This window comes from Thunnus albacares, chromosome 18, assembly GCF_914725855.1.
Source record: "Thunnus albacares chromosome 18, fThuAlb1.1, whole genome shotgun sequence".
Classification (NCBI taxonomy): domain Eukaryota; kingdom Metazoa; phylum Chordata; class Actinopteri; order Scombriformes; family Scombridae; genus Thunnus; species Thunnus albacares.
In genome coordinates this window covers 23816271-23838770 of record NC_058123.1, presented here as the reverse complement: position 1 = coordinate 23838770, position 22500 = coordinate 23816271, and the positions used below count along the sequence as shown (strand labels likewise).

Here is a 22500-nt window from a genome sequence, read left to right as displayed (position 1 = left end):
AACAGAACAGCCAAAGATTTTCTCATTCAGGTCACTCTTTATTTCAGCTGAAAACATTTATCACCTCACGTACTGTACAGGCTTTAGCCAATCTACATTCCTCAAGCACATTTTAAATAAATTAAAGGGAACTAAAAGTAACGCTCTTCTTATTTTTTTTTATAACAAAAGCCAAAAAACATATTTCAAATCTAAGTGACAGCACATCTCCCACTCATCCACATGTAAACACATCTTGAAATTACTTCCAATATATTAAGTAAACATATTTTAATTAACTACTTGATTTCTTCATACAGAAGATATTATTCTGAAGTTAAATCTCCTTCGAACTGAATTTGATTTCACAACTCCCTCATTCTTGTACATGTATCTGTAAAGGCCACCCAAAATATACCAGATCTACATAGTATGAATATTAGCTTATTTTTTTTAATTTAAAAAAGAAAGTACATTTATAAACACTTGCTTCTGTTAAGTTTAGGAGTATTTTCCTATACATGTTGTTGTCCTTCACTTCATGCCGTGCTGACTCTCGTGGTGCCTGCGGAGATCCACCTTGCGCTGGAAGCCCTTAGAACAAACATCACATCCAAACGGTTTGAAGCCCGTGTGTTTCCTGCTGTGTGTGATCAGGTTGGAGCTCTGGCTGAACGCTTTGCCACACACTTGGCATTTGTGGGGTTTTTCACCTACAACATAAAACACACACAAACACCAGTGAGAAATCTATGTAATCAAATCTTGGATCATTTTCTAGTTATTTGTGTAAAAGAGTTGCCGTTTCCTTTCCGCTGCTTCTGGAAAATCAGGTTTGTCATCTGTTCCAAAAAGCGGCAGCAAGAGTGTTTACCATAAACCTTGTATTAATAACTATGGGGAATGAATCCTGCCATTGTTCAGATTTGTTAAACATTTATTGGCGACACATGGCGACTGCATATAGTTCCTTTTACAGAGCTGTGTGTGAAGCAGGAAAACCAGATATGCAAATCCACAGGATATTTGTTTAAGTTTCTTTTTCTGATTTATCAGCAGTTATATTACTCTTGGAAACAATTCCTGCATGCAGCACCTGGAAAGCAGATGATTACAGCAACAGGAGTAAGGGGCAGTTATAGTTTTTTTAGTATCATGAAAATATGGTCACGCAATGTAAAATAATCTACATACCAGTGTGAATGTACGTGTGTTTCTTCATATCAGACTTCTGGTGGAACCTCTTGCCGCAGTACTGGCAGGGGTAAGGCCTCGTGTCCGAGTGGATGAGCAAGTGTGTGGAGAGAGTGGAGGAGCGTTTAAATGACTTCCCACACATCTTGCACTCGAAGCTTTTTTCCTGATAAAAGACAAACACACAAAAAGTGTTACACAATCATCAACGGTTGACTACTATGTCAGAAAAGTTGAGCATCAAAGCTCCGTCTTAATCTTGAAAAACTAGTTGACAAAATAATTTCACCTCAAGGTCCATTTAGTAGCTATTCTGAAGCTTTTGATCATATTACATTACAACTATTAAGGCAACAACAATTAAGAAGTCCTTGAAGTGCTCAGAAAAAAATGGACATTTTAACATTTCAATTCTATGACAACCGGGCACACTCCATCTGCTGAGGAAAACCATGTAATGTGATCGAAAGCTCCAGAACAGTTACAAAACATACTTTGTAATAAGATTGATTTGTTAGCATCAGAAAAGGTTTTGTTTTTAAAACCCATCCTGGGATTTAATGACATCAACTGATCATTTAATTAACTTTGAGTACTATTCCAGCTCCGACCAGTGTCAGAACCTTGAACCAGTTGTTCTTTTTACTTAAATTTCATGACTTGACATGATAAGTTGGGTGTCCTGTTGAGCATCCATTATAAGCTCATTAAGTTCAGATAACTAATTCATACTGCACTCTACAGCATATGTTTCAGATGTTTGTCCTTGTACAATAACACACGTGATATTGGCTCCTACATTTACTCAAAAAAAAAACATTACGGATTTATGTGGCATGTGAAGAACTGTTGGTCTGGAGGAGCTTTGACAAGACTGAAAAAATAACCCTGATGATGTCACAATGATGTCATCAGGGTTATCACAGTATGGGCTTGGACAAGACAAATTTTTAACAGAAAGCCTGCTTTGCAAATTAATTATTAAAGCACAGAAGTGCCCCTTTAAAATGGAGTAGCTCATAATGTTTTTAATTGTGCAGCATTTTTCACTGATATACCTGAGAGTGGACATTCATATGTTGCTCTAGACTGACAGCATGGCCGAACGTTTTTCTGCAGATGCTGCAGCCAAAAGGTCGCGTTCCACTGTGCGACCTCCTGACATGAACCTCCAGTCCGTGGGGCGTTGAGAACACCTAAAACAGAGTTTGTCCATCAATAGAAGCAAATGACAACGTGAAAAAACTCTAAAATACATTTTCATTTTGAAATCAAAATATTCTTGAAGTGGATATGCTGTAGTACGTATAAGAAGGTTAAAGATATTTTAACCTTTAACTATAGGATGTATGGTGTGAGGCTAACATGTGGTGTGTACCTTGTCACAGGTGATACAGTGGTAGGTGTTGGAGGTGGGGGAGTAATGTGTGCTGCAGTCTAGAGGCTGCTGGCGCTGTGGACTGCGGCTGATGTGAGTGCCGTAGAGATTGCTGGCATGCTGTAACACCGTGGGGCTGAAACTCATCTGACGAAGCTCGAGGGAGGAGGGCACTGGCTCCCAGGCGTACGTTGGCTTGTAGTAAGGAGGGAATTCTGCCATTGGAGGTTCTGAAGGTGCACACATACAGGCACAAAAAAAATTCTGTGATTACAAGTTATATTGGAGACTATGCTGAAAAAAAGATGAGGATAGTTGCAATGGCAGCTCACCAGTTAGGTAGTATGGCTGTGTGGGAGCCACAGTGGGTCTGGTTGGCTCTGGGTGAACAGGCAAGGGGCATTCAAGCTTTGCCTCCTCGGTTTTAAATGTGCAGCTGTCTGGGGGGGAAAGCTGCCCTTCTGACTGAGGCCTGTCTGGGGAGTCTCTGCTCTCAACCTCTGGTGGGACTTCTGCAAATCCACAACAAATAAAAGTGTGATTAAAGCAAAAGATGTGGCCCTGTGTGATTAAAATGAAAGTAAATATTCTATAAAAACAAAACCCTGAAGTACAATTCCTCTTGGAAAACATTTTGTTTAAATATAAAACATCTATTCAGTACCAACATCTGGCATGTTCAACTGGAGAATGATATTTTAGTTAATATGTTAAAATTAAAGTTCATCAATAGTAGTAAAAGCTTATCCATTTTTTTGCGTAGAAATCGATATCCATTTACATTTTTCAAACTGGCCGCTCATCGTTATATAATGCAGTAATCGTGCTCTAAGTGGACAACAGCGACATAAACTGTTGTTTCCCTCAAGAACATTTTCAGAAAATGTCACATTTTTATAGTCTTACCTGTATTTCTGAGGGCCTTCGGCTCCTCTTCATACGATCGGTGCACGTTATATGACGTGCATCTTTTGTTTTTCACCAGAAATGACCGGGGCATGTTGATCCTATACCACAAAGATTTTGTTAGCGACACAGTATCACTTAAAAATATTTTGGAATATAGTAGCCTATAGATGTCAATAAAACATAGATCGAGTCAAAATTGGACAAAACTGCTATTTCAAGCACAGAAATGTAAGATCTACCACTCTCGTTTACATCATTTCAGCCTTTAATTGCAGGCAGGTTACTCTGTTATAATTAAATTGATCATAAACTATTAAAGTCACGCGCTAATCGTTTAATAGAAATTATTTTTTCTTTTGTACTTGCTCAACATGCCAACAGTTAAAAAATAGTTTAATTAGCACATTTGAGATATTTTGATAGTTTCCATTAGCCCTTAAACAAGAAATAAAACTCGGTAAAAGTTTCCTTCTAGCTGGGTGAAGACTTTATTAAATATGCAGCAGCTACTCACCGTTAACTTAACAGGTTCCCGTAGAAATGAAACGTGCAGTAATAATAATTTCCTTGTCCTTTGGAAGTCAATCAGCTCAGCTCGGCGGAGGGATGAAAGAGCGTCGCAAAAATCCTTTCCTAAAAGTCAGAAAAGCAAACCAGTGTAAAACCATCACACTTGTTGCTCTTTCTTTTCTCCCCTCCCTGATTTTCAATCAGATAATTTCGCAGGGGAATCTGACTGTGGTTTTCAGCCAATGAAAAGGCCATGCTGCAGGTGGAAATTTGCGTAAAAAAACACAGGGGCCTTTGCTGTCCCTGGAACAGTTACACAAAACACCCAGTGCTCCAAGGAAAATAAATGTTAGGGAGAAAAGCTAAAGTGTAAGTTAATAAATATAATTTTCATGCAGAGTGGTTTAGTAATGCGTCAGTGCCTTAAACGGATGATAATAATTTTTTATCCAACTGCGTGTTTGCGCTGTTCCTAGAAAGATATTTAAGCATTAAAATATTCAATTTAAAAATAAAAAAACAGAAAGAAAAGTTAGAATTTTAACCCCCCAAAAATCCGACTAAATATTTCCACTTCTCAATGTTTGATTTACAGGATTTACTTGAAGTAATGCTGCGTGTGACTGTGTTGTGTGCAGGATTTAAGTGTCCAAAAGATCATATGAGGCTGTTGCACCTCCAAAGACACACACACCAAACCAGTCTGGAAGATTATTAGTGTTGACTCTGTTCTTCTGTGTTCATTGAAGCATACCAATATTTATCACGACAGATTTCTTCACAGGATGCTTTGGTGTCATACATGTAGCCTACCGAAAGGCAAGATAGCTGGTGATATGACAAAATTAGACAATTTAAAAAATAAGATTTGTGAAAGGGTTTTTAAAGAGGTATGTCAACTTGTCAAATCATGTTAAAAACATTAAGTTGAAGACTTTCATGGGGGAAAGAAACACTACGAGGAGGAGGAGGAGAGGATTTACATGTGGGAAGAAGTGCAAGCGCGACACCTTGTGGACAGTGTTTATATCTATCTTGACTCTTGAGACTTGAATTGGTTTGTTTAAGACTTCAGATTTTACTTGGACGTTGATGAAAGAAATATATTTATGATATTAAATAAATACAATTTTTGTACCATTTTAAGAGACAAAAATCAAATTAAGTCACCAGACTTTCCACATGGAGATATAAACATCAATCACCTTGTAAACGTGGTTTGATAATGCAGTGGCTCAGTCATGTACAGTCAGTGTCACTTATGGGTGCCTATTAATCTAACACTGGCTGGGAGGGCGTTTCTTGATATGTTTCTGCAGCCTAAATATATAGAATTCACTTATAGATGTAAACATTACTGATGTAAACAAACCTTCAACAGCAACAGACAGCAATGTTAGTCCAAGTATTAAAAGATCTCTCAGTAAGTGCCAAAAGGTTGAGTGACTATTCACACTATTAAAATTTAACTTAAACCTGTTTTTAGCTTTTTAAATCATGTTATGTAATGTGTGTTTACTGCCTGCATTACATATGTACTTTATTTTATATATGTATTATGTACTCATTTACCCAAATGATAAGGTCCTGATAAAGCTTCAACTCTTCAGGAAATAACTTAATTTTATCAAAACATATATTAGTTGTATTATGATATGCTATACTATGCTATGCTATGCTATGCTATGCTATGCTATGCTATGCTATGCTATGCTATATGATATGATATGATATGATATGATATGATATGATATGATATGATATGATAACTCTAGCTTAGATGGAGTTGATTTTGTCTAAAATGAGGCCAGTATACAGTAAGGGTTGAGGGCCTCTGAAACTTCACCATGCGTGATCACTCTGCCTTCACCTTTTTATTATTCTGTTATGTTTGTGACTCTATTTGCTGTTGTTATCTGTATTTTAATGATAAGTGTGGCTGTAAAAGAGCATGTATGCTTAGCCAACTTACCCTGAAATTATTACGGTTAAATAACTGAAATTTACACACAAGAATGGGATACAAAAGAGAAGTCAAGTCAAGTCAATTTTATTTGTATAGCTCAAAATCACAAATCAAAAAATTGCCTCAGGGGGAGAAAAGTCCATAACACCTTTAAAATATTCACCATGACTGTAAAGTTAAAGCACTGAACATAAGATTGATGGCAACATGGAGATGTGTATCATCTGCATAGGAGTGAAATTTATATTGAGGCATGAGAAAATAGATACAGAAAAGTAGTGGGCCGAGTAAAGCGCCTTGAGAGATACCATGCCTTCGGTAACTTATTATTATTTGGCAAGACAATCTATAACATATTTGTATAATCTGTACATAATTTTTTACTTTTATACTGTAAATACTGCATATTAACTTATTGTTCACTCTGTAGGCCCACATAAACCAACTGTCTATTTTTTAAAAAAATTTTTTATTTCAGAGCAACACCCAAGCAACTTCAATGGAACACATTAAAGTGAACTTTTAATCACCTTTAACTTGCTGTACTGTTAGTCCTGTTTTCTTCACCTGCTGTTGATCTTGTACGTAAAGCTTTCTGCAGGATTTGAGCCAAAACAAAAATCATTCAGTAACACTGTCAGGCCAGCAGCTTAATCAGAATAATTTTGATAGAGAGAGGCACATTTTGCCAATGGCAAAGATGCAAAGTCATTACATGCTGTAGCATTTGTAATGAGTGTATGGAAGCCCATGCGAGGAAAACAAGACAAACAAACAAACAAAAAAAGATGAAATGTTAGAAATGGCAAAAATAAAAATCAAGAGTCTGATTTAGCCTCGTAAAAAAAGTATTACTTCAACATTTTGTCTTACTAAGTGCTGTACGGATTAAGATGCCAACAGGGACCTTTGTTGCATGTCATTCCCCTCTTCTCTCCCCTCATTTCCCCCTAATCTCTACTGTAAGAATCCCCAATAAAATGCCCCTACAAAAAGTCAAAATTTAGATTCAGTATCATATGATTTGTTATCATCTTATCTGCACTGTTCACTTTATAACCATGCTTACTCCTCTAACATTTTGCTCTTATCAGTAGTTATGTATTTTGTATATTTTGCACAACTGCTATTTAAATACTGTTGTCAGCTTATCTACTGTTCACTTTACAAGCATTTTTAGACTTTTGCTCTTATTAATAGTTTTGTTTTTCATTGTTTTAATGTTGGCTCTTCCATTCATAGATATAGACATAGATTTTGTGAATATTAGTTTAGCTTTTATAATTTCTTGTACTTGTGCACTGCCTGGGAGTTTGACTCAACAACATTTCACTGTATGTACTTGTATGCATATATGACAAATAAAAATGTTTTGATATCTTGATTTTTACTTAGAAAGTCACATTTTATGTAGAATATTACTTTTATTTTGACTTTAGTGTTGACTTTTGTTTTGACTTACCATGAGTATTTTTTATTTTTTATCATGTTACTTTTCTTTTCCTGGCAGATATAAACTTCCATACATATTGATCTCTTAAATACCTGGTTAAAAAAAACAAGAATCTGCGCGTGCGCTCTGTACATGTGGGTCACGCGAAACCGCATTACACGCACTCCATCCCTCCACCAATCATCAGCTGGGACAAACACTCTTCAGCTTCCCAGCAGAAAGCCACGACTTGTGCGGACTACGGATGAAAACGCGACCTCTAAATCATTAGACAATTCCACAAACTTTATTTTAGATGTTGTGCAGAGTGAATGAGTCGTAAAAGCTGCGGTTGCGACTTGCGGGGAGCGCTAACTTGCGGGATTAGTTTGCATGCAGCCTGACAGCGGAGGCTGACTGCGGTGGGATGGGCTGTGAGGTGTTCAAGATGGCGGCGCCCTGTGGAGTGCAGCTACTCTAACAGGTAAACAGGTCCTATTATTGACATCTTCTGTGTTTCTCTTACAGCGAAGCTCAACGCACATGACTTGTTTGACTAAACACTCGCTGTATGGCTCGCTCCCCCGCCGATTAAACGCGGCTGACAGGCGGGATGAATCCCCGGGGCGAGTGCGGGTCGCTGCTGCCAGCTAGCGTTAGCTGTGGCCGCCGGGACCGACCTGTTCCCGCACGGACCCGCAGATGGTTCATTGCATGTTCATGATTTCATCATCATTTTATCTGCGTTTTCTGTGGGGTTGCAGGCGGTGTCCAGTTTACCAGAGAAAAGGTGCCTACATATTTGTATAATCGGATAAAGTAAACCCAACCCTGCCCATTGTTCTCTGCGAGTTGTTTACGACACACACACACCGCAGCTGTCTCTCTGTGTGCATGTCAGTATAACACAATAACATCACGGCCTGTTTGCATTTGAAGCCTCTTGTTTGATGCACCTCAGTGCAACATATCCTGCAGCTTTCTGCATCTTTCTTGCTTTTCTCTTTCAGCTGCAGTCACACTTGAATACAGCTTAAAGGGTATGTTCACAATCTTTCAGTTCTGTCCTAAACCAACAGTCAGGTGAGCACTGACACATGTTTTTCTTGCTATAATCATTCCTCCTGTTCATACTGATCATTAGAAGATCCCTTCATAATGCTCTTACAGTGTAAGTGATGGGGGACAAAATCCACAGGCCTTCTGTGCCAAAATGTATTTAAAAGTTTATCTGAAGCGAATATGAAGCTTCAGATGTCCAAGTAAGTCAAATCAAGTAGATATCTTTAAACATTACAGTCTTTTTATTGCCAAAGTCCCCCTTTTTGTTACTATACTCTCACTGCAGCTCAACAGGGAAACATTGTCCGAGGAACACAAAGAGAGAATTTGATGCTAAAAAGACTGTAAATGTATGTAAATATGACTAACTGAGACTGCTGAAGCCTCATATATGCTCCAGATCAACTTTTAAATGCATTTTTGCACAAAATGACTGTGTGGACACACTGTGGATTTTGGCCCCCATCACTTACATTGAAAGCACATTAGAAGGTGATATTTTAATAACCAGTATTAACAGGAGGAATGATTACAGCGAGGAAAACCTCTTTCACTGTTCATATGGACACCTGACTGTTGTTTTAAGACAGGCTTGAAAAAATGTGAACCTATCCTTTAACTGATTTTTCACCCTATGATCATATCTATTATAATATCCTTTTTATCATGAGTTCATTCACCAGTCATCACTCAGGCTCTCCTGCCAACATTGAGACAAAATGGGTCACTAGTTTGACAGTCTCTGACCTCCTCGACCTCCTCTGTCACATTGTGCTGGACTCACTGCCTTCCCTGTCACCATGTCTAATGTCTCTTTGTCACTTTGCCTAATCCATGCAAACTCCAGCATCTTAGAGCCAGGACCATGGCCAGAATATGAATAATAGAGCCTTTGAAACGTTTCAATTATTTGGAATTGTCATATTCTATTTATTAAGCTATATTTTTTTTTGTTGTAAATTTTACTTTCCAAAGATGGCTTCAAAGCCTTTTCCACACTGGCAGGAATACAATTAGGGGAAATATTGAAAGTAATATAGTGATTTGAATCCAGTACTGAAACTTAGCCATCAAATCAACACTAGAATAGAAAAACTTATCCAGCCCTGACTGTTAATAGTTTTTTTTTAGTATTTTGCTATGACAGGCGTTATTTGTTGACAGGTTATTTGTTTTGTCATGAATCATGATCCGCAATTTTGTGAATCACTTCTTTCCAAATGATTACTGAAACTCTTGAGACTGCCGCATGATAAATGACAATTTGATTTGCCATTACCGCGTTAGCCTAATGCGATAAATATCAACTAAGCAACATGACATGATTTTAACTGGTGATAAATATCAGAGGAGACCTTCCTCTGTTTACTGTGATATCATTTTTCTTGCATATTACCCATACCTGCTCTGCAGCTTCTCATCAGGCGTGCAGCTATTAGATACGTAGAATTCATCATATTTGAGTTTTTGTGTATATTTGATCAACGGTTTATGTAATAGTTCTTGTTTGGCTATTGTCTCTGGATACACTTAATTATTTATCTGTATCCTCATTTTATCAAGTTACTTTGAAGCCTAAATATATGTGTGGACTGATAAGCTAATCTACAGAAAAATAACTGCCAATAATGGTTCTGTTATCTATAATCAAATTTATTAATCGTTTATGTCCTTTTATCAAGCAAAATGCCAAATATTTTCTGGTTCCAGCTTCTCAAATGTGAGGATTTGCTGCTTTTCTCTGTTTTATATCATCGTAAACTGAATATCTTTGGACTGTCAAAACAAGCAACTGCAAGATGTTGCATTGAGGGGAAAAAGTGATGGGCATTATTCCTTTTATTTTTGGACATTTAAGAGTAATCAATAAAGAAAATAATGTTTTAGTTATTATATCCCTGTTTCCTTGCATCTGTCTGCTAAAATGTACAGGGCAGTTGGGTTGATGAAAATCCTTTCTTCAAAATGAACCAAGCAGGCTGTTTTGTCTGTTTTTATGAAACAGCTTTTTAAAATATTCATGCAGGGAGAAAAGGAGACTGTTGCTAACAGCTTGCGCACAGCCAAATGTAATTTTCAGTGTGTACATGGAAGTGCTCGGGCTGCATAAAGGTTCTTTGTGTCCTCCTGAGCGTTCCCAAGCTGCCTGAGATCACACCGAGGGTGGTTCGTGTTTATGCCACTGACCTGTCCCTGCAAGACGTGCGCTTGGACGGTTGAAAAAAACAGCCACGTTTGAATCCACTGTCCACACCCTGACTCTCAACCTCATGACTGAGCAGTTAATTAATAACAGAGAGACAATTGCACTGTGACTTTTTATGAACAGGAACTTCTACGAGCATTTTATCATCTTGTTCTGATTTGTTATGAATGAGAGAGGCTCGAGGAGACTAATACTGTCATGTTTCTTCCCAGAGGGCAATGCTTTTATCTAACATATAAGATAAAATACACTGGATATTGATTCATTTCTTCTTGTCTCACTCTCCACTCATCCACATAGCTCCTGTTATCTTGCTTTTGCTAGCATGTGACTATTTTTGAAAGATTCAATATTCTGCAGTAATGGGATAGTTTATAGCCTGTAAATGCATAAAAAACAACCAATTTTGGTCATATTAGGATTCTAATTGTCTTTTAGCGCTCTTAGTGATGTGGCTTCAGTGTTGAAATGAGATCTGAAGAGCTGATGAGATCTCTGCTGCTGATTCATTACTAAGCTGCTGGCTGCAGACACTCCGGCTATAATGACTTGCCTATCAGGATTATTTATGCCCGTTTTCCAAATGGAGATTTGTAAGGCTCCTCTGGCCTCTTTAACTTTGAATGACTGACTCAGGGTCCAGCCTAAATATATTATAGACAACTTAAATAGACCAAAAACCTGAAACAGTAAACGGGTTAGGCCACATTGTGTTTTTGTTAAAGCAAAGTTCTGCAAATGTTAAATATAGCTCCTCATCCTGGTGCCTAGGATCAGATTCTCTCTGGCAGGGTCAAATAAGATGCAGGTCATACATTTGGTTTCTATCACACTGTCTTAATTACTTCTTGGATTACTACTGAACTTCTCTTGCTTCGTGCTACATTGTGTAAGCGTGGCAGCCATGGTTTATGTTTGTTTGTGAGGTTGTGTATAGTTCATTTATAATCTCAACTCCTGTGTACTGAGCCCCAGGATTGCTGGAAGTGAATGAGTAACATTTAGGCTAGTTAAATCTCAGCCAGTCAAGTGTGGATGTGGTAATGATATGTTGCATTGTCAATGGGGAAAATGATCAATGCCTGCTGAGTTTGTACTTTCCTGAAAAAAGATCGTTCGTGTTCACATTTTGACACGTCAAAGTAGGAAAAGCACACGTGTAAATAATACAGTTTAATGATGGCTGAGTTCCATTTAGCTGCTTCAGTTTCAGGCTCCTGGTATTGTGCATGCTGGCTCACTGTCACACTGTCATGGTTTACTGGGTCAGTTGAATAGAACAGAGCCATCGTTAATGTTATTAGTTACAGCTGCTGTGAAAAAGGCCTATACTCATTAAAAATTAACTTAATTAAGAATGAACTTCCCCATAGCACAACTTTTGACAATTGTGACATTTTAAAACATGGCTTGAATTAACATTGTCATTTGACAAAATATTCATAAAGTGGCCATAATCAATATTTTTAATAACAATGAATCAAATGACAATATGTAATGAGACAGTGAATAAAACCCGCATAGCGAGTTTAAGCTAATTTTTTTTGTTTTATGGCCTACAACTGAACTCTTTTGGTTCACTCTCACTACTCTCAAAGTATCGTTTTTTGCTACAAAGCAACTGTTTTCAGAGAACAAGCTCTAAAAACCCACTGTACACTACTTGCTCAGCACCAAACGGCAAATAGACACAGTTAGCTGTAGACTAGCTGGTGAACATAGTGGAGCATTTAGCAGGTAAGAGCCAGATATTTCCCTCAAGAGTTTGTAGAGACCAAAAACAGTTAAAATGGGAGTGAACATTTGACTTACAGTCATCAGGTGGAAAGAAACACGACTCCAAATGGATGATAATGTTGGATAAACAGCTGGATGTGCTACTTAATAGTATAGTGAAATATCCCCAACAGACAACTGCATAGTATCCATGAAAACACGTCATGCAAACTGTAGCAAAACAGGGCAATTCAGTTCGAATATGTGGTGGGTTTATTGAGAATTCAACCCTTCTCTAGAAAAGTATTTACAGTTAACGTTTTGTTTTTTTGTTTTTTTTCTTCCCCAAGTTATGACTCGTCTTACTCTCCCTCTGATTGGCTTACCCTGATATTCTTACCCTAACCCTAACCAATCTCACTCCTCATGCCTAAATCTAACCAACCCAACCAACAAAGGTAACAAGTGCAAGCCAGTCAGAGGAAGAGCAGGGTGGGTCGTGACTATGCCATTCTGGGAAGAAAAAATATCGCTCACAGTAACGGTCTTTGTTGAAGCTTTAGACAAAAGATGAAGAAATAAAAGAAAAACTAAATTGGTTGAGTTGACAACTTATTTCCACTGCCCCCAAGTGGCCAAAAAAACAGTTATTGCAGGTTTAACTCAGAGTGTAACTAGACAAAAAAATTAAAACATGGTAAAATACCAAAATTCTCTATCAGGCAATAAATAATTGTAGTAAATATACAGTATTTTTCATGGACACAAGTCACTGAGTTCATTTCAGCCAAACACATTCATCTGTCCAGATGTTTTAACAATAAATCCCTAAACACAAGTCTTACTTTTAATGATTTTTTTCAGGTGTCTGTTCAGTTAACAAGTCAGTCGCTAGCTATCCTTTGCTGCCAGTTTACGCTATGACGACCAACACACAGCTTGCAGTTACTGTGCACTCAGATGCATGCATTCACACCTTGAAGCTGCCTAGAACAACCTCAGACCCTGTCGGCCACTGAGCAGTTGCACTGTAGCAGATGGGGATTTAAAGGATAAGGCTGGCGATTTGCTATATTTTTCTTATTGTCAGCAAATTTCACGTGCAGAGCCAAACCATCAATGAACTCATCCTACTTACAAGTATTGTGTGTGTATCCAAAGCCTGATATCTTATTCCACTGTGCCATAGACCTCTGCTGTTGTCCAAAAACGATTAAAAACCTATCAATGAGCCGCACCGCTGCACTGGGTGACATATTCCTTTCGCTATGAAGACTACGGTTACAGTAGTTTATTTAGAAACGGCTCCAAACACTAATAACAGCAATCACATTTTCAATCTCCGGAGAGTAGTTCTGTGTACAGCAGAAGTCCGCTCCACATGTGTGAGAGAGCGGTTCCATTTACAGAGCTTCGCAAGCTTGTTGTGCTACATGTCACAACCTCTTGACTTTGTGCTACATCGTAAATTTCTCAAAGAACTTCAGTGGTTTGTCTTTGATTTGTTGACTAGAAAAATATAGAAAACTGCAAGCCCGGGACTGTATTCACAACCATTCTGAGAATATTCTCAGAAAGCTCCTAACTTAACCTAAAAAATTCTTGCAAGGAGTCCTTGCTTAGGAGTGATTTAGGAAAATTCTCAGAGCATCTCTGAGCAAGGAAGGGACAGAAACTTTTACCGTAGTGGGGAGGTTTGGTTGACCCCGTTGCTATATATGACTTATTCTTTTAGAAGGTGTGATTGATTGATCAAAAAAAAAAAAGAAAATTAATAAAAATGCACTCTTAATGATAATGGTCACATAATGGACAGTGAAATCGATAAGCCTAATTGTAGAATTTAGTGTCTCTTAAGACATGGTGTAATTATAAATACTATTTTATGTAATGAACATCTCTGTTGAATAAATTGTGAGCCATACTTTAAAAGTAGCCTGTACTCATGCTGATAGTTGTTATATCTATTTTCTTACGTTTATTTACCATGCTGGTCATTTTAATACTTAATCTATTTGATATTAACAAGGGAAAAATGGCTCAGCTTTCATCAGTTTCTGTGATTGCTGGCCAGTCTATATAAGTAGTAGTGATGGTTGGCATGTAAATCTTTTTTTTTTCAGCTTACAGCAAATTCCAAATTTTTCCAGTTGCCAAATATCTCAGTGTTGTGATCACTTTCATCTCTGGCATTATAGTGTTATTGCATTGGGTGGAAGATGTGAGTGTATCTCTAATGAGATCGACCACAAACATTATCCCTGCATGATCTAATCTGTAGCATTTCATGAACTCACTGTCATTCAGCATTTGGAGAATATTTCTCTTACCTCATTGTCTTTCCGCCATTTTCTCCTCTGACTAAGAAACTCTTCAGCCTCTTAAAAGTCCTCCCTTTTTTCTTAAGGGCTTTGTGAATAACTTTTATCTTTACCAGGATCTAGCCTTAACTGTAAGGGTAAATTCTTAGAAAACGTCGTAATTCTAAGAATTTTATTAGAATTTCGTCACTAGGAGAAACTCTTTGTACCAGGAAGCTTTATGAATACGCACCCTGATCTTTTAAGGGCCTTGCTCAAGGGCACCTCAGTGGTAGTAATAAGGAAGGGGCTAGAGCTGCTCTTTCACTTTCTTTCGCCTCTCTTGTATAACAAATTAAGACATCACAAAGATGTAATATTGGCCAAACAACAGCCTTAGGTCTGTTAGTGATCATAGTTCATCATCAAAATGTCGCCAATAGATACTTCATAAGAATCTACAGTGATGCGTAAAATGAGACAAAAACCATGCATAAATACTCAAAACCAAAAATTTAACGGCAGAACAAATATGGAGTTCATCAATGAGGTTAAAAATAAATCGGGCAAAGACTGCTTATTTGTGAGTCAGGACTGTTATACAATCACAGTAACACTTTATAGTAAAACATTGTCTTAAAATGTGTATTACAACCATAAACTGCAGAGAAATGTGGACATAGTGTCTATGATATTACATGAAGTCTTTTAGCAGTATGACCTCATGAGGCCTTGTCAAAGATGGCATCCCAAGGCCACCCTGTCGCCCAAAAATATAGTTTATTTTTTTCTTTAGAGCCATTAGTGATTCTGAGTAAATGAGATGAAGTTTACTCATTAAAGACATTTCATTTTTTTTTTAGTTTTTAAGAAATACACAAGCCCTGCTCTTCCAGTTGGCATGGTCACATGACCACTAATCCAAGATCTGTGCTCGGACTAATTCTGGGAAATGTTTATGAATTGGCTTTGGTGCGATGTAGAGCTGCCTGGAGACTGTATTGGTGGGTGGCCCCAGGAGTCCTCCAGGCAGGAAGGGACGGACAACGCGAGAGAGACGCTGCCTCCACCTCCACCACTGCCACCATGGCCAGGGAGCAGCCCAACGTGGGGGACCTCCTCCCGCTCCTGGAGACCTCCGACCTCCACCAGCTAGAAGAGATCAGAGGCCTTATCAACGAGCAGCTCAGCACTGGTAGGGCCACTTGGCTTGTTTTTACGTCAGCATGGTTTATCTGTTTGTGTCCAGCTTTCTGGTGAGCTTTGAGAAATTATAAGTTTGGCCAGTGTGTCAAGATCACACCAGATTGCTTTAATAATTTCCCTTTTGATATCTGAACAGTTGTATGTGGTGAAACTTCCCCTGTTGGTGTCATTTTTCTGAAATAATATGCCTACTACCCTTTCATTTAAAAGCTTCTCAAAATATCCCTTCTGTTCTCGTTGAAGAGCGAGGGTCCATGCTGCTGAACGGGCTGGTGGACTACTTTTTGGAAACTAACTCTGCCCAGGCCATGCATATCCTCTCCTCAGTCAGAGAGCCACATGACAAGGTGAGAAACGCCCCCATGAAAGCTTAGCCTCAGTATTTGTAACCAGTGTTCTCACTATTTCCCACCATCACTTTGTAAATACCTTGTAAAACTTTGAGACTTTTTAGTCAGACAAATGAAGTTAATAAAATGTTTTCTATTATAATACACACACACACACACACACACACACACACACACAAAAAGACTTGAGAAAAGAGAGCACTGGTGATACATAAAGTTGACTGTATGCAGTCTGTAATCAGCAATTTGTTTCACTTTATTTTCCATTAGAAAATGTGTCATTATGGAATGACTTTAAGGTTAAGGACTGAAGGAAATTTCTTCCATGTTGTTGTTTTTTTGTGTGTTTGCATATTGCCGTAGCAACATAACAAGTGTGGTATTGTTGTGGTGTTGGGCTTTGAGGTCATCATCATTATTTCTGCAGTCTTCTATGATTTTTATTCGCCTCTAATCAAAACGTCCAAACCATCCTGGCTTCTGGAATTCCTTTCCATCTGTATTATATACATATATGGAAAATACAAAAAAAGTCTCCTGTACCTTTTTTTTTAATTAAACATAAAAAAAGAAACTCCAGCTAGCTTTCACCAACACTGATTGTGTTAAATACAGATCTAACCCTGCTGTCCCTCCCTCGCAGCACCTTCTGGACAAGATGAACGAGTGTATGACCAAACAGGCCTGCCGGCTGCCCACCCTCACCCTGCTCGGCCATGTAATCCGCAAGCAGCCGTCCTGGATCCACAAGATTGCTCGATACCCTCTGCTGCTCTCGCTGCTCAAATGCCTAAAGGTAACGACCCAGTTATGACTCAGTGAACAAAGACATCTCCTTGTCAAGGCGCTGAGATGGCGCTGATGAGGTGTGTGGATGGATGAGGATCAGAGATTTCTCATCGAGCTGTTTCTGTAGTTTGTGATATTCAGTGACTCTGGTTTCGGTAAGGTTATTTGTTTGGATTTATTTCATCACTGATCCTTTAGGCTGGCTTTCAAGCCTCTTTGTAAAATTATTGTAGATGTGGTTTTTACAAAACCAAAGATTTAATACTGGCTAGCACTGAATGCATTTTGAACTGCAACAATCAATTCCTTACAGATTTGATGCAGTATGTTATTGATCAGCTTTGTCAGTCAGTGCTCCTTAGATAAACACTGTGTGTTTGTCTACTCAAACTGGACAGAGGGGAGGTTTACAATGTTGTTGCTCAAACGTTTGTTGATTAAATCCTCGATTAGATTAAGTTTTAGCCACACTAGAGACGGGCCTCCAAAGACGGCAGCGTTGGTCTCTTGGTCCCCTGCTTTCATTCAGGCTGAAATGTTTTGACAACTATTGGATGGATCACTATGAAATTTGGTACAGACATTCATGGTACACAGAGGATGAATTGATCGCTTAACTTTTATTGTAGCACCAACATAAGGTCAAAATTTCAATATGGCCAAACTTGGGTTTATGACTGAATACTTACAAACCTAATGACATTCCTATTGACATGACATTTAGTGCTAATTAGAACATGTTAGCATGCTAAAATGCTAAACTAAAATGGTAACTTTGGTAAACCTAAACAGTATTACTGCTAATGGCATGTTGAGGTTAGCATTTAGCTCAAAGCAACAGAGTACAGCCTCACAGAGCCCCTAGCCAGGCTTTTTACTCACATTCTTGCTGAAACAACTGTAACATTATGTCAAACTCAAAAAGCTCAAATTGTCTGAGAAGTTACAGTTTTGAATTAAAAGGCATCATCACCCTGATATTATAAAAAACAACAAATAAATGTAAATGAAAAAGAAAACCGTAGCTTTCAGTGTTGTACACTCAAATGAGTACAAATAAAACCCAAGGAGGTTCTCCTACCAGGAGATATAGCAAGAATATATTGTAAAAACTCCAACTTTTACAGTATAAACCATGAGTTTATACTGTAAAAATTCATTTAATTGTTGCAATCAATCTTTATTTCTTTATTTCACTGGTTAAAGCCTGATTAACACAAAGAACTGTTTTGATAAAGTGTTCCTCCACAATATTTAGAATATTTAGAAACATCAGGCAAGGGCGACTGTCAGGTCATCACTTAAATAAGCTTAATTTCAGCCTTTTAACCATCTGTTTAATCTCTGGCTTTGTCATAAACTCTAATACTAAAACTTTAATTTCCTGGCAGACGGACACGGACGTAGTGGTGCTGATAACTGGAGTACTGGTGCTGATCACTCTGCTGCCCATGATCCCTCAAGCTGGGAAACAACACCTGTGGGAGTATTTCGACATCTTTGGCCGCCTTGCATCCTGGAATCTTAAGAACCCCGGTAGGAGTTTCCTGTCATGTCCCAAAAAACACGTCAATGCAATATGTTTGTACTCAGGAGTTCATTGTGAATGAGTCAGCCCCAGCTTGCTGACAAAACCTGGGGTGCTAAATACTCCCATACTAAGTTCTAGTAAAGCAAAGGAAAATGTATGTTTACTCTTACAGTCGTCTACACCAGTGGTTCTCAACCTTTTTTTGAATCAAGGACCCCTAAATTGATACACATTAGGTCATGGACCCCCATTTGATAAGATTTTGCTTTAGGGACCTCCATCTGAAAAGATTTTGGTTGTTAGATATGATTAAGACCAGACCAGAAGACTCTTATGACTCTTATTCACATTGGGCTCACTTCTATAGTGAATGAAATGGTAAAAACAATATTCCCTATTTTTCTGGGGACCCCCTGGAACTCCTTCATGAGCCCTGGGGGTCCCCTTACCCCTGGTTGAGAACCACTGGTCTAGGCAATTAACTGGAGCGTGAAAATCCAAACTTGGTGAAAGGGGAGGAAGCCTGCATGGACAAAATACTGCAACTTGGTTTACTGATTAATTTGCTGTGAAACCTGTTATTTAGCCTGGAGTTCATGTGTGTGTTTCTTTCATGTTTTCGACATATTCAGGGCATGTTTCAGAGGTTTACCTAATCCACCTGCACGCCAGCGTCTATTCACTCTTCCACCGTCTCTACGGCATGTACCCGTGCAACTTTGTATCCTACCTGCGCTCCCATTACAGCATGAAGGAGAACATGGAAACCTTTGAGGAGGTAGTGAAGGTGAGGATATTATTCCTGCTGCTGTGCTCTGTTGCCCTTCTTAAGCTCTTTGTAGTAAAACGATAATAAAAAAAAAATATTTTAAACTTTTTATTCAGCCGATGCTCGAACACGTCCGTATTCACCCGGAACTGGTGACAGGAACCAAGGACCATGAGCTTGACCCCACCAGGTAAGTCTCATACTATTCTGTCTGGCAAAGGAACAATTTGGTGTTTAATATTCTCATCCTAGTCTCCTGCATCACTTTGACTAATGGTCAAAATGTTTTGCTGCAGGTGGAAAAAGTATGAAATCCATGATATCGTCATCGAATGTGCCAAAGTGTCATTAGACCCTAAGGAGGCCTCCTGTGAGGAGGGATACGCCACCATGCCTGAGAACTTTTATCCCCAAATCCACCTGCGACCACAAGACTGCACTTCCAGCCCCTACACAGACCTACACAGCAGCTACGGTCAGTTAAACAAAGACTTAAAAACTGATAATGGCAAATATTTATTTTTATTTACTTAAATGCATAGCTTGTACTGTTCTGGACGTGTTACTTTAAAAAAAAAAAAAAATCAACAAACCATGTTGATACTGATATATCTGTAATCATACACCAATAATATTGACAAGTATTGACCAGTTCACACTGCCTGATGACTCAGTGCAGTCTACTAAGTGACCCAGTGATTAATAAGTAATTGGAAACGAGGGTAGAAAGCTGTTGATTTGTATTTTTTATCAGTCTACCCTTTCCTTTTCACGATGTACAAGATACAACAGGAAGATGACAGTGTGTGTAGTGTTATAACAGGAAGTTGCAATCGACAAAAACATCAGTGTGCATGCACAATCATTAAACACGATGGGATTTCCTGTTTACTATCACCAGGGCACAAAATTAGCGCCAGCCATCAGCCAAATGCTGGTAGAACATGCAAGTGGCTGGTAGATTTGCTTCACTCATCAGCAACAATGGTAAAAAAAAAAAACAATGGTAATCTATTGAGTGGCTGGTAAAATTTGAACATTCACTATTTTGCACCCTGACTATGACGCAATGTATCTGATGTATCATTTATTAGGCTATATGTTGATTCAATGCTACAGTATCCTGAATAATATTAGGGTTAGGAACCGTTTTCTCTTTCTTTCAATTAGTTTGACCTCTAACTCATTTTTGTTTGCTCTGTCAAAACCTTCTAAGTATAATTGACATTTTTAAGTTATTTTAATTGAAGGATGTCTTTTGACCTATTTTGTTTGACAGGAGCACAATTACTGACTTGTCATGAAGAGAGTGTTACTGGTTTTGAACAATTGGTTCGATGATTACTCAGCTTGTTAATTGACAGAAAATTGACAATAATTTTTATTGACAACAATCATTACAGTCATTTATCAAGCAACAAAAAATAGCCAAACGTTTTTCTGATTTCAGCCTATCAATTGTGATGGTTCGGAGCCTTTCTGTTTCATATTACTGTAAATTAAATATCTTTAGGGTTTGGACTGTTGTTCAAACAGAACAAGTAATTTGAAGATGTCACATTGTGCTCTGGGAACATAGAATCTCACTATTAAACCAGTAATTAATAAATGAAAATAATACAAATTAATCAATATTGAAAGTATACATTTCCAAATAAGATTTTTCTCTAATGATGACAATTATGTTTTTTTTTTCCAGTGATAGACTTGTATTTTCGATATTAAACATTGAGTTTTCGTAATGGTTTAAAGGACAAACACTGAAGCAGAGACAGACTGGAGGTTGTTCGGTGAATCCATTTGAACATTGATCAGACTCTTTGTCTTCTTGACAACAGGAAGCTCTTCTTCGACCCCGTTCTCGACTCCACGGCAGCCGCTACCCCCGCCCCTGTCCTTGCCCCCCTTCTCAGGGACACAGTCCTCCTACCGTAGCCCACAGACCTCCAGACGCCAGGTAAGATCATCCATAATATGGTCAAAAACTGTCAAGAGTCTTGGTCTAGGACACATGATTGCTCTGTAACTAATGATCAGAGGCTAATACCAGAGCACTACGTTGTTAAGCTTCTGTTTGCTGCTAGCTGTTGTACACAGGGTCATGTTTACACTCTATATATCATCTGTCAGATCTATAGAGTTGTTTGCTTTTCTTCAAAAAGCCCTCAATGCCCTCAGTCAGAGCAGCGACTAGCCTTGATGTTTTTTAAAGACATGGAGAAAAAGCGGGCGGACAGACAGTTTTTGAGTCGCCAAAGTCAGCGAGCTGGCAGACAGTCAGGTCTCAGAAATTACAACACATACCCCCCGTCCTCGTCCTGCCACCTCTCTGTAGACGCTCCCGGGGGTTGGTTGCCTTGGAGATACCGTCTCCCCCTTTCTATTATTGGACCAGCCGCACAAGGGAGGGGTCTGGGTGTTTTTCTGCCCCCTGGGGTCTGTCTGAGGATTTGTCTCTGCGTTACACTCCACCTCCTCAGATCCAGGCAGATGGAAAATTTGGAGTAAATGGGAGACCCGCCGTTTTAGGAAATACGATAAACTATAAATGATCAACAACTGTGTATTGAATTCTACAAATAAATCAAAGTGGGGGTGTTTTGGAGATGTGTTTGTGACTCATAGTCTTATAATCACACTGTCAGGGGACCAAGCAGTAAGGCTCAAGAACACCAGTGTGTAAAACAAAAAGTAGTAATTTTTTCACAACTTCATTTTTCAAAATACAAAAGTAGGGAAACTAGAGAAAAGTAATTTCAAAACTAAGGCCCTTTAACTCAAATTGAGGTCAACTAAAAAAACAGCAACCTGTACTGAAGGCCATCTTTACTGGCGCCGCTTCTTTTGGCAAGGAGAGGACTTGCTGGATTCCTGGAAAAACAAAAAGCAAGCAAAAAACATTAATGACAGAATTTTAACCAAAATGTGTGCACTCAAATTAGAAAACAAACTGTCAAAAAATAATAGTGTGTGTGCTGTATGAAAACAAAAGGCTATGTGTTCTGTCATTACTTGAATGTTTGTTAATGGTACTAAAAAGAGAACCATCAACACTCAGTGTCGGCATGTGGTGCGGCCCCCAGACACAGCTGTGTGAAGAGGAAAACTCATTCTGCCACAGCAGTTAAGCCTCTTTCACACATAGTTCCCGGTAAATTACTCGGATAACCTTTCAGGCACTGCTAGTGATTTTTACTGTTCAC

At 38.5% G+C, this 22500-nt stretch overlaps 2 protein-coding genes across 2 annotated transcripts in view; one reads left to right on the top strand and one right to left on the bottom strand.

Annotated features, from left to right (window-relative positions):
- Positions 1-4669, bottom strand: gfi1b (growth factor independent 1B transcription repressor). Its single transcript, XM_044333871.1, has 7 exons — positions 3975-4669; positions 3458-3558; positions 2884-3063; positions 2552-2781; positions 2232-2369; positions 1174-1339; positions 1-692 (listed from the first exon to the last, which is right to left on the bottom strand). The coding sequence occupies exons 2-7, from the start codon at positions 3549-3551 to the stop codon at positions 514-516; spliced, it is 987 nt and encodes a 328-aa protein (XP_044189806.1). The 5' UTR covers positions 3552-3558; positions 3975-4669; the 3' UTR covers positions 1-513.
- A 2871-nt stretch (positions 4670-7540) lies between these two features.
- The window catches only part of tsc1b (TSC complex subunit 1b), a 33391-nt gene continuing 18431 nt past the window's right edge, over positions 7541-22500 (top strand). Inside the window, exons 1-9 of the mRNA XM_044333334.1 lie at positions 7541-7852; positions 15636-15847; positions 16102-16205; positions 16852-17004; positions 18389-18533; positions 19161-19315; positions 19414-19487; positions 19594-19772; positions 21136-21254. Coding sequence (XP_044189269.1) covers positions 15739-15847; positions 16102-16205; positions 16852-17004; positions 18389-18533; positions 19161-19315; positions 19414-19487; positions 19594-19772; positions 21136-21254 — 1038 coding nt within the window. The 5' untranslated portion in view covers positions 7541-7852; positions 15636-15738. The remainder of the gene's footprint in view (positions 7853-15635; positions 15848-16101; positions 16206-16851; positions 17005-18388; positions 18534-19160; positions 19316-19413; positions 19488-19593; positions 19773-21135; positions 21255-22500) is intronic.